General features: G+C 44.5%; 1 protein-coding gene across 2 annotated transcripts; it reads right to left on the reverse strand.

Annotated features, from left to right (window-relative positions):
• Window positions 1-1,119: 1,119 nt before the first annotated feature.
• LOC127592264 (E3 ubiquitin-protein ligase pellino homolog 2) lies at window positions 1,120-11,219 on the reverse strand. Of its 2 annotated transcripts, XR_007960095.1 has the most exons (8): window positions 10,414-11,219; window positions 7,317-7,446; window positions 7,048-7,149; window positions 6,329-6,526; window positions 6,059-6,244; window positions 5,612-5,817; window positions 4,256-5,452; window positions 1,120-1,677 (listed from the first exon to the last, which is right to left on the reverse strand). XR_007960095.1 is itself a non-coding variant. In XM_052052862.1 (7 exons), the coding sequence occupies exons 1-7, from the start codon at window positions 10,491-10,493 to the stop codon at window positions 5,065-5,067; spliced, it is 1,290 nt and encodes a 429-aa protein (XP_051908822.1). In that variant the 5' UTR covers window positions 10,494-11,219; the 3' UTR covers window positions 3,925-5,064. The 2 variants fall into 2 exon arrangements, 1 of the variants encoding a protein (XP_051908822.1); XM_052052862.1 differs by lacking the exon at window positions 1,120-1,677 and having other exon boundaries at window positions 3,925-5,452.
• Between the last annotated feature and the right edge of the window lie 1,114 nt (window positions 11,220-12,333).

Consider the following 12,333-nt stretch of genomic DNA (forward strand, 5'->3'; position numbering starts at 1 on the left):
GCAGACATGGAGATACGGGACAGTAAATCGCTACTATTTTCAGGGAATATGCTCCGAGCCTCGCCATGAATGCAAAAACACGTGGCTGTTTCAATGAACTGTCATTGGATCCAAGTCTAGTTTAATGGTCAAAATACTCAGGAAAATAATGAGAATTTGCCACATGGACCAGCAGTGTAAATGCAGCCTTAAACATCCTGTGCGTCACTGACGGCACATTAGGTTTGCAGTTGAGGAATCTTAACGCAAGTCCATAACCACGAGCACATATGAGAACATACGTTCGGTCTCCCATTAATTTTATGGCAATCCACCCGCTATGTTTCTATATGGAAGTTGCAACTGAGGCACAATTAGGAAGGGAGTGGGTGATCGGATGACCTCAATACATTTCATTAAACACACCATTGTTTTCTGTCAACTGAGCGAGGCACTACACAACGGTATCTTCTGGCACTTACACTTATTTGAAGGTGTTGATCGTAGTACTGATGCTTGGCGAAAGTCAAATCTCCGTGCGGCTTCATGGATTCAAAGCACAATAAACCATTTCCAATGATTGGCCTGTATTGGGGGAAAGTGACAATTAGCATTCTGACCGTTGCATGTTGCTTTTTAAACCAATAACCAGAGACAATTTGCAGTTTATGGTGCAGGAAAATATGTTTAGAGCAAATAACTTGTCAAAGAGATAAATGTGACAGTCGAGTTTGAGGAGCCGGGGGCAGCTTTTTCCTTGTTGTGATTCGCTCACACCGTGTGCTATTTATAGGAGCAGGAAGATGGGGTTTCAGATCCTGAGCTCCATGCTATCATGGCTGAGAAGCCTTTGTTATTAATTACATGTTCAACAAGCCTACACAGATTTTGTGGTAGCAGCACAGCATATCCATGGCAACAGCCATTTAGTCTCACCTCTCTGCGATGCACGCTGCCAAAGATGGGGCTCGAGGAAAATCCAAATGAAACTTTGGAAAAATACTCACCTTGACACATCAGCCTTCATGAGCTGTTATTCTAGGTTGCAAAAACAGTCAAGATGTAAGCAGGTAACTTTAGAAAGTGTTTGTATGTGCAGAGTAGTGTTATTTTGCCACGTTTAATACAATTGTAAAATACTGTTTAAAAGAGTGCAAACTACACCTAAAACGTAATGTTTTCTGTTGGCACTTTAATTATTCTCTCTCCGCTACTGCCTGTTCAACAAAGTGTGAAGCTTGCACCCTCTTGCGGTTCCATTCCTCCTGCACACACAAAATGAGCCATTGTGGTCAAGTAAATAAAAGCAACAAAGTGGTTTGAAGTACCAACATGAAAAAACATCTGCCGTCAGTGATAGAGTAACAAACATGGTCTATCTATTACTATCTTCGTGCTTCATTACAAATTCCCTTCACATGTCCTCACACAGGCAGAATTGTAAAACAAATGTACGGGACTAATTCTAATCATTCCTTTCTGAAAGTTAATCTTCAAGTTGACACGCAAATAACTCAAGAAACTAATTCACATGACACTTCCGTGTACAATACGCCCCAGTAAGGTAGTCTGGGCGTCTTTGAGAGTTTGTCGTCCTCGTGGTGCGGTCGTCAGGAACCTAATCATTTCCGGGTTATCTTGGCGCCATTTCACAAGGATTTGTGGGTAAGGGGATAATGTGATACGTCCAGGTGCCACCTACAGGGGGTGAGGGGGAAGCCCATCAATTCAGGTCATTAAAAAAAATTACAATTACACCGGAGTGAACAATTAGGTTACGTTTGAAAGCTCACATTTTTTTAGGCAAACATAAAATAGCTTGCCACGGTCAAAGTATTTATTTGTTTTTTGGCAGGCACTTAAGAGAAACTCCACACAGGAAGGCCGGAGCCGGAATCAAAACTAACACTGAGGCGGATGTGTCAACTCGTTGATCACCGCGCTTGCCCCATTTTCAAACAAAAAAATGTTCCAATCACCTTAGCCAGGTGGTCCAAAAAAAGCTCTATTGTGATGCAAAATGAAGCAGCGCAGGACCATATCCACAAAGATGTTTGGTGAAGAGCGCCATCTGCTGACAAGGAGTTTTTTTATGCACGCACATACGTGGGCCCACATAAAAGTCACACACGAAAGCTAAGCGGCACTTTTCAACAGTTTATTGACATGTGTAGAGCGATTGTCTGTGCACCATTCGGTTACAGAGGAATACGATTGTAAAATAATAATAATAAAAAAGGAGCTGTACATGGTTTGTATATCTTGAAAAATGCATAATAAAAAAGTGAGGTGGGTTCACGGTTTAATACATGTGAGAGGCTTCAAATGACACATCAAGTTGCTAAAGAAGTGCTAAACAATTAAAAGTAAATACTGTTTCTGCATCAAGTAGAAGCTACATGTGAAAACTAAAAGACTGAAATCGATAACACCTAAAAGTAAATGAAAATAGGAATCTAAAACTAAAAAACAGGTGCCCCAACAGTTCTTCCATCTACATGCCAACACTGTATACAACATTTTATTTATTTTTTGGCAAAGTTTGATTCTTTTATTAAAACCCGTAAATAGCTGGATACTGTCTACAGTAGCAGATAAATGCTCTCACGTTTGAAGTGTTGTGAAGTGAAATCACTCTGTCCCACACAAATCCTGAGTGACAATAACCATTAAAAAATAAAATAAAATTATAAACCTAGCTCAAATTGTGGAACACGCAATGGTACCTTGATGGTCAAAATTTGGAGTCTGATCCAAAATTCTGGAGAAAAAAAAAATTGGCATCAAATATTGTACAAATTTTACGACTGATGCTGCGAGTGAATTTGGTGCACTTTTCCACTGTAAGAAAGCGCACGAAAACGTGTTAGCGTATTTTAGCTCGAAATTGAACAGAAAGTCAGCCATTTCCAAATACAAGTGGGTTCAATTGTAAATGTCAAGTCAACAAGTCAACAGTATTTATAGAGCACTTTCAAACAGCCATCGCTGCATACAAAGTGCTGTACATGGAGCGATTTAACATATACAATAAACAGTAAGACGAATCAGAATCATGTTATCAACCAAACCATGGTAACACATTTTTTTGTTGGTTTGCATCAAGCATTTTCAAAATGTTGAATGGAATTCGATGAGTGACATAAAACAAAGAAACGTGGGCTGAATTTCTCTTATGCTGCAGCAGAGTTGGCGGCAAATATTCGTAGCATTACAGTACAAAGTGTGTGACTCTCACTTCCAAACATTGGTCAAGTAGGAGGATTTTTTTTTCTTCTCTTCTATTTTTGCACATTGAACAGCCGAAGACTCGGAAGACATCTTAAGTCGTCAAACACCCAGCGTGATTTCAAAAGGCGGTGGAGACGGGAACGTAATTTTGAAGTGCAGCGTACATACTGTGTGTGTACATGCAAGTGACACACACACACACACACACACACACACACACACGAGTGTATCCACTCTTCCATACATAGTTATTATATTCAAGCTTGGGGGGGGGGGGGGCTACACTGTCATATTCACATACAAAAATAGTATCACAATATAGACCATTCAATAAGAGCACCAGGGAGGCTAATACACACATAGCCTGTATGGTCGGCTACATTCAATGTCCGAGCAATGGCAGTACTATGTCAATGTATGTATCTTTTCTTTTTTTTTTTTTTTGTCTGAGCGAGAGCGAGAGAGAGAGACACAGTGTTGACACATTTTCACACTCATGGGCTCTGCTACGTCCAACACATCCCAGACCATACGCTGCTCTTCCACCAAGTTGAACAACTGAATCCGATACAAAAATAGGCTATGTATTTATATATATATATATATGGATATATCTGTTTTTACCCAAACACTAGACCATATTTCCTAACAAAATAACTTTTCTTTGACACATGTAATGTAGTGGGGGAAGGGGGGGGGGGGGGAGAGAAAAGATTGTTTTTTTTTTTAGGTTAAGCTTTGGATACACGACACAGTCACATACTTGAAAAAGGAACCCTGATAGCAGTGGTGGAGAAACCAGAAGTGTGTTGGATATTATCCAGAATGTAATAATATATTTGTATTGTTTTCAGATTTTAAAATTAGGGACATGGATATGATAAGAGTCTGCCCAGACAAAACATATCATAAAGGGGGGAGGCGACCGCCGCTAGTCTAGCGCTTGGCTAAAACCTAGCGTGAGATCTTAGCTTATACATGAACGAGTGGTGTTATTGCTTCAGGGAGTTTGGTGTGTGTGTTGTGTGTGTAAAGTGGATCTTACCGAGTTTGTTGGGAGTCCAAGCCCTTGTTTATACTCTATCTGCTTGATGATGGGCTTGAGATCTGGTCCAGGCGCATACTGTACAGAGGGCCCCTGTTTGACGGTCTTGACATGTATGGTTAGAGATTGATAATGGCACCCATTTTTAAATCGAAAGAATAGAAAATGCGATTCCTGTAGAAAAGGAATGTGAACACTGCAGTGCTGACGCTGAACTGAAATGCTGAACAATGAATAAGAAATGTTGGGAAACTTTAAGGAATGTGAATGTGCAGGATATTCTTCAGCATGTCAATTGCATCTTAAAAATGGCGGACTAGTATGAATAAATAAAGAATTTTGGTGCGGAGTATTGTGATTTTACCTTAGTGCGAGTGTTCCGTTCAAAATAGAGTAAAAACGTCTGTCCACATCACCTCCGTTGTAGGGGTCAAAGCCCCCCCCCCCCCAGTATGCTCTTAAACATCTGCTGGCTTTCATTCCACAAAAGGTGAGGCGCTACAAAGCTTCATGTAAGCACGGAGGTCTCGTTGTCCTGCTACAGTGCTACAAAGAAACACATCAGGACTTATAAAAACTTTTTTTTTCTTTTACGAGACGGTCAAGCTTGTGCGGGATGAAAACCAGCAGACTCGAGGTGCGGAGACTTCCGAGGTAATGAGTGAGCGTTTCGATCATTCTGTCGCGTTGAGTTGAGTTGCCGAAAGTCCAGATCCTCAATCCATCACCAAATCCAGAACGAGAAATAAGGGAAGGAGCTGCATACGGTTAAAAAAAAAAAAAGGGAGGAAGGGAGCTTTGTGTCGCGGCTAGTCGATGGGACCCTGGAAGATGAGCCGCGTCCACCCGGGGGTGCTAAGAGCGGCAGAGCAGAAGGGGCACACGGCTCTGAAGGCGTGCGTCCCGTGGGGCAGCGGGGTGTCCGCCCAGTACCTGGTTGTCCTCTCTGAGCACACGTGGCCACACGGCACAAAGGCGTACGTGGGGGCGTCGGCGTCCACGTACACGGCCGGCTCGCAGCCCAGCCACAGGGGCACGTAGGGGCCCACGCTGCGGCACAACGGGCATTCGCGCCGCGTGGTGGAGCCCTCGCCTTCTAACAGCTCTTCTTCGCCCCCCTCGGACCTCTGGCCCCAGTCGTGGCGTCCGTGGACGTGGCCGCAGGTGAGGTAGACCCAGGGCTGACGTTCTTCAAGGCTGAAATTACAATGTCTTATATCCACGTTTTTTTTTTTCATTTTTCGTATCAAGTCCATAAAATGGCTGAATGGATCATCAACAACCTAACATCTCTTTTAGTCATTTTATAATGGCCTTGGCGAAGGTAATTAGCTCGTCACCGTCTGTGGGCCGTACCTGTGGCTGCGCGGCAGGCTGGGAAAGGCAAGCGTGCTGAGACCCACGGGACACTGCGGCCGCGACGCATTCAGCTCTTGGCGTAGCGCCTCCAGGTGGCGCAGGGTGGGAGCGCGCATGAGGCCCTCGCCCGTGCGCCACAGCAGGGTGGCGCCACACAGGTCCACGAGTGAGCCGTCGCGCAGAGCACTGCTCTCGCCTTCCGCCTGGAGAAGGGCAACACACATTAAAGGTGTAATGAATGGTTTCAAAGTATGAATGTGTAACATTTGACTTTTTCCAGACATTATATCTCGTCGAAGGCATTCCTTATGGAAGGATTTAAACTGGCGCACAAATAAAGAATGTGGCGGATTCCAACATGCATTTTGGTTGATTTCCGGGGAGTCATGCTAGGGACCCCTAAACTATATTTTAAAACAAACAAATTAAAACAAAACGACTCACGAGTTTGCCTCGGCAGGGCCCGGAACGAGTCTCCCGCAGGGTGTAGACGTCGCCACACACTGAGATCTCCCGCCACAGACCCTGTTTGGGGTCCTCGGGGAAGCCGTCGGGATGCATGACTAGCACGCCGTTGGTGGTCAGGCCGTCCATGTGGCCGTCTGGGTTCTTCCACTTGGTCGCCTTCTCCTGCGGCGGCACATGCGCAATTATTTACACAATCCTTTAATTAAGCAAACGAATTCAAAACCTGCGAAAAACGACTTGCCGCACCCCTAAGAAGATATTTTTGGAGGAGTCAAAGCCGGCGGCGTAGATGCGCGCCGTGTACGGCGGGTGGCGCTCACACACCACGCGGCAGGCAAAACGTGAGATGGTGCTGGGGGCTATGGAAGGGTCCTCGCCCTCCTTCACACCCCCAGAGGTGTCCGTCACCACAAAGTCAATGGGACTCTCTGTGGAGCGTCCAATCTGTGGTAAACACATGAGGGACCAAAAAAAAAAAGCACTTGATATCAAAACAGCTTTGTAACTTTTGAATGTTATTTCCCATTGACTTAAACTTGCACGCAAAAGAAATTAGGAAAAAAAGACCTAATAATTGTGGAAATTGGGAATAGGTGAGCACCGACAACAGGTATTTTATTGAGCCAATGCCGGCCTTATTTTGAAGTATCGTGTAGTCACGACGGTTGCCGATAACAGCCACAGATACTTAAGGTTTATCTGTGGCTGTTTTAAGGAAAATTCAATCAGGGAATATAAAAATTATTATTATTGCAAAGAGACAACGGTTGAAAAAATTGCTACCATAGCAACGCTGACAGTTTCGAAAACGATCAGTTAATACAATGAACCTGAATTAACTGATTAACTCGATTAATCGTCCAGCTCAAACGCAGTTAAAGACACATCAACCATCATTCTTGACACCCAACCAATAATCAACAGGACATAAACAGCCTATTGCGAGACGTGAATCGACACGTTACCTGGAACATGTCGGTGTTGCTGTCGTGGCAATACTCGACGACCACCGTCTGGTTGCGGGACAGCGTGAAGGAGATGCTGTGCTGCCCCCTGCTGTGCACAGCCTGTAACGAAGTGAGTGGCAAGCGTGAGTCAAGTGACCTTTATTAGCCTGTGGCTCATTAACATCACAGAGGAGACAATTAGTATCAATACAGGTTCGTCCATTTTATTGCGGTGGTGACCAGAAGGAGACACACACACACACACACACACAAAGACACACACACACCTTGCTGTCCTGCGGCGTGTTGAGGATGTGCACGGCGCTGGGCTTGACGCCATTGGCCTTGGCGCGTCGGTACAGGGCGAAGCGGCTCTTTCGGCGCCCGCGGTCGCCGCTGGGAAGAGAGCCATTGTACCTGATGATGGCGAAGAAGGAAGACGATGGTTTGAACGGTTATTTATTGAGTATTTATCTTTGAATCAAATGCTGTGCTGATCGCAAAATCCAAGTGGTGCAACGCTGCTAATGGCGTATGTTCGTTATTACGGTTATCGAGAAGATTGAGCGACACAAAAAAAATTGCGCAAGACCCTCGACCATGCGATCAAAAATGTACTCAACCGACATATTCATTAGTGGCAGTAAACGGTTGGAATACAGTTGACCCCCACAGCAAGTGAGTTAAGGAAGGCAAAATGCTCAGAGAGAGAGAGAGAAAATCGGGGATGTGGATTTAATCTGGTCTATGTACAAACCGGTGCTGCAAAGATGACGAGATATCAAAATGCAGTGGCTAAAAAAAGCTCGGCCCACAAGTTCTTTTCAACCGAAATCAAAAGCTCCACTTGAGCTCGACCCTCAATGAAAATTCATCTCCTCAGTCGACGCGCCACAAAGATGACAAAACACGAGGCGGGCGTCACGGGCAGCGTTCGCAACAAAGAAAGCGTGTCAGCAAAGCCTGGATGTCGCCATTGGTGTTGATTCACCGTCTGACGCCGCAGTTTTTTTTTGTGTGTGTGTGTTCTCGTGACACAAACGCCGCAGGAAGTGCCTGTGTCACAGATAAGAAGCCATCGGGAAATCAACGTCATGGTTTCCACAAAAGATCAGCACCTTTGCCCTGGAGGGGACTTTCCAAAATGTCAAACTTTGTCCACTGACCAAAAAGGGAGTTCGTTTGTGTGTGTGTGTGTGTGTGTGTGTGTGCTGCCAGAAACACACAGAAAATGATTTTTCAATAGCTTCTGCACTCAGCCTGACATTTATGAGATAATTACAGGAAGTGAGAAGTGATTATAGTTGTGCATTGACAGTTGGTGACTAAAAACTCCCCTTGGCTCAAATTCGATCTGAACTTCATTATGGGAAAATGGACTTACAGATTTCATGCTGTACCAAATGTTTCACAAAAGCCGTATACAGTTTGCGCTTATTTTCTTTCTGAAGCCGATTAAAACACTTTTCGCGCCATCAGTTCAGGCAGAAGGCAAGGCAGCAGCTTTCAGGCCGTTAATAATGAGCAGCGCGTTAAAACCTCGACAACAATCCTCAATTTGTAAGCAATTACTCCCGTGGGAAATAATGGTAATATGAATATGTTATATATCATTTTTATTCACCGTACGGGCTAGATTTAACATACCGTTGTGAAAGCAGGTGAACCAAAAGCGGTGACAAACAGGCAGTCGCGACCCCACGCAAACTCAAAGCAAGCGTCTAGCGGAATCAGTTTAGCGTTCGATGGCGACTCGTCGCTGCCGAGCAACAACCACAATGACCAAAAAAAAAATAAGAATAATAAACGCAATAAGAGCAGGACGGAGACGATGGAAGGAGGAGATAAAAAATAAATAAATGAAATAAAATACAGCCAGAAATGAAACAGGGCTTGTGTGTGACATACGACGCAAGCGGCGGCTTGTGTCCTGCATGCGCAAATATCATAAATCATACAGCATGAAATATTTACTCCCTCTGGACCCTGCTGTTACCTCCAACACTCTCTCAACAACTGAGGGATACGGTGAGATAAGAAGGTGTAGAAGAGACCAAGCATGTTTATAAGAGCAAAGACAGATTGCGTGGCGTCCATGCTAACTAACGGTTAACGTGTGCTGGCAAGGCGGCTCATGCGGCCTGCGTGGAACACCGGCATTGACCACGCTCACGGTTGCCGTGACATCATCGAGGCTTACAGATGCAAGGTCAAAACACATAAGAGATGCGACTGAAAGGGAAAAGAGAGCCGCTGTGTTACCCGCTGAACATCTTCTGGATTGCCTCAAGCATTCCCACACGTGCAAGTGGACAAAACCATAATCTGGTCTTGGTGAAGTTTTGTAAAGTTCCTGTCAGACCCAGTTTGGAATATGCAACAGAGGTATGAGCTTCCTTTTTAGAACAGAATGGAGAATGAATTGAGAGATTGCCTGTACTTTGATAGCCATGCTGACTCAAGTCAGTAAAGCAAATGCAAGAAAAGCCAAAACATTGCCATCCAAAGCCTGAGCTGCACTGTATTTGTCTGCCTCTGTATGTTATGGGCCGGAAAATAGAAACGCATACAACATTTTGTGCTCATTTTCGTCATTCCCGGTTGCAAATGTCTAAATGGTGAGGGAATAGATGTCGTGGAAGACGACTCTTCCGTATTCAGATGTTCAGCCTGCGAGCAGGAAGGGGGTAGGGGGAAACAATAGGCCATTAGGTCAGTTATCTTTGGCACAGACAGGAAACTGTGTGGACCAAGAGGGACGTCTGAGCAAAACTGGCAGGGATGCAAGTGTATGTGTGTTGGGGGGGGGGGGCGCATTGAAGCTCCCAGCAGATTCCGCACCAGCCAGTCACGAAGAGGGGATTTTCTCCTCCCATTACTACTCCACCATTGCACCGATCAGGATGAAACTTAACACAACTGGGGGAAAAAATCAATATAAAGACGACACTATAAAAAGCATACACACGATCATGAATTTTTCAGACGGTCCCTACTTGGAGCCATAAAAGATCCAGCATAGGATGACATCATCGGGATTCAACCCCCCCTCCGTCCCTGTCTCCCACTGTACACCTACAACCATTGATGAAAAAGTGTCTCCCGCTGCAGTTTTGTGTCAAATGGCCACGGAGTCTTTTTTTTCACCACGACACCTAAACGCACCACGCTCGAACAAGACAATCCGTGAGCTTTAAAGTTAGTTTTTAAAACACAAATATCGACGATCGGGTAGCAGGAAACGTAATCGACTGCACAATAAAAAATGAAATACAAGCGCACATTACATGCGTAAGATAAATATTTGTACGTTTTAGTGTGTCTGAGGCGCCACGATGATGGAGCGGTTTCTCCATCCCACTCGTTTTTTTTTTTACTACTTACCCCAAAATGACCAGCTCGCCGTATTTGATCGAGTCTTTAACGGGCACATCATCATCTGCGTCCTTTTTCGGTGAATTCATCAGCGAGGACTTGCTCCAGGAAATTGGATAAATATATATTTTTAAGGGAAAAATGAGAGGAATAAGACAGTCGAGTCGTCTTCGGCAGGGAGTACTACGGACCGATTAAACAATGCTAACACCCCCCTCGAAAGTGCATCGTTGAAGACCGTTGTGGGGGCTACCTCTTCAGTCAAGTTGGGACACAGTCGGACAAAGTTTCACCGGACTTTTTGCCGAGTGTAGGACAGTTTTGGTCCGCCGGAGGAGCATCTTTTCGGGGATTGATAATAGTCAAGTGTTCCGCTAGCTTGTACCGAAATCTGTTCACTAGCAAAGCCAGAGATAACAACCGCTAGCAGCGGGGAGTGGGCCATACCACTAGCGGCGGGGTTATTCCGGTGAACACATCTCGCTAAATTATACATTAAAACGAAAGCAAAAGAAAACAAACCACGTATACGTGAATTTAATACATTTGTGAAAGCTATTTTACTTTTATCCCCAAATAATTCTGCGTTCCTCATAATACACAATTCGAAGATAAACGACCCCCCCTATTCAAAGAAGAAATGGTTGTCGTGATGAGCTCTTTGCTTAGATTAAAATGAACCCATTTCTTCGCCAACTTTTTTTCTTGCTTGCAAAAACTAGACGTGAATTTCATCAGTCCTTTCTTAATAAAATGATTAAAACGTAATTTTATAATGTGTGAATCTTACGTGGTTGCGTGGGAATGATAATGGCACAAAGATGCCAACATGCACCAGACACCTTCTCTTACAGTCTGGAAGTCACGAGGGGGTTTGGGGGGGGGGGGGGGGGGGGGGAAATCCATTCCTCTGCAAAACTGTTGAAAGCAGTCTCCATTTTTGGTGCTATTTTTATTTTCTCGATTATGCTCTCTTCAATGCATCAAAACGAGTGTTTGTTGAAGGTCTCAGGCACATACTCATACATACTAGTTAGTTATTCACCACAAGAGGCCACTACACGTCAGTTAATTACACTCAATTCTGAACACGTGTCTGTGAACAAACCGTTCAGCATTTCCGCTCCACTGTGATGTAACATTGCTGCAAATTTACATCAACTTTTTCCATCTATGACTTGATCAGTGAGGCTGGTTGAAGATCCAGAGCCACTTCAGGCAAAGGTCGAAGTCCGGCCACTACACTATGTCTTCCCAGCATTCCCTAATCGGGGTCGTCGTTTACAAACTTTATTGGAATGTTCCCGTTTCAAAACAGAAAGCGTCCCTGTTCACAACTGAAAACCGATCCTAAATGTCTCAAAAACATGCAAACACTGCAAATGCCGAAACCGCTGCTGTGGTGGGCCCAGACTGTGGAAACGTTACCAAGAAGACTCAGTGCCAAGTACAACCAAACAAAATGTAAACACTGAGTCTATAATAACGACCCCTTTAAATTATGAAAAAGAAATCCGTAATCAGACTCCTTTTAATGCACCGCACTTGATGAGTATAAATGCCTGGCAGTGGGTCACTTTGGACATAATTTGGATGTCAGAAATTCACTCCATACATGCTAGTGTGACATGCTTCATCTCGTCTTTGCTTTTATGTTCTGGTCGCGTACTTTAACGTGTGCTGACTTGAGTGCATGTCCATGTGGTGTTGCTGTGACGCGAGACCCATAGTACTAAATACAAGTGGATTTTCATTTGAGAAGGAAAAGGAACGCAATCATGCATGACTTCAATCAAGACGCTGATGCTAGCCACTAGTTGGAACTGTGTATCTTTAGCTACATGGGTAGGCGGGGATATACTGGTAAGCAAAACTGCCTCAAAGCACCGTTGCCCCGCAGTTCTAAGGTCCAAGGTTTTAATCTCGGCT

The sequence above is a fragment of the Hippocampus zosterae genome, chromosome 19 (assembly GCF_025434085.1).
Source record: "Hippocampus zosterae strain Florida chromosome 19, ASM2543408v3, whole genome shotgun sequence".
In the NCBI taxonomy this organism is placed as follows: domain Eukaryota; kingdom Metazoa; phylum Chordata; class Actinopteri; order Syngnathiformes; family Syngnathidae; genus Hippocampus; species Hippocampus zosterae.

Coding starts and splice junctions, on each gene's coding strand:
- LOC127592264 (XM_052052862.1), bottom strand. CDS start 10,493: ATGAATTCACCGAAAAAGGACGCAGATGATGATGTGCCCGTTAAAGAC. Junction 7,447..10,413: donor GGCGAGCTGGTCATTTTGGG/GTAAGTAGTAAA, acceptor CGCCATCATCAG/GTACAATGGCTCTCTTCCCA. Junction 5,818..6,058: donor GGCCCTGCCGAGGCAAACTC/GTGAGTCGTTTT, acceptor GCCCTTCTCCAG/GCGGAAGGCGAGAGCAGTGC.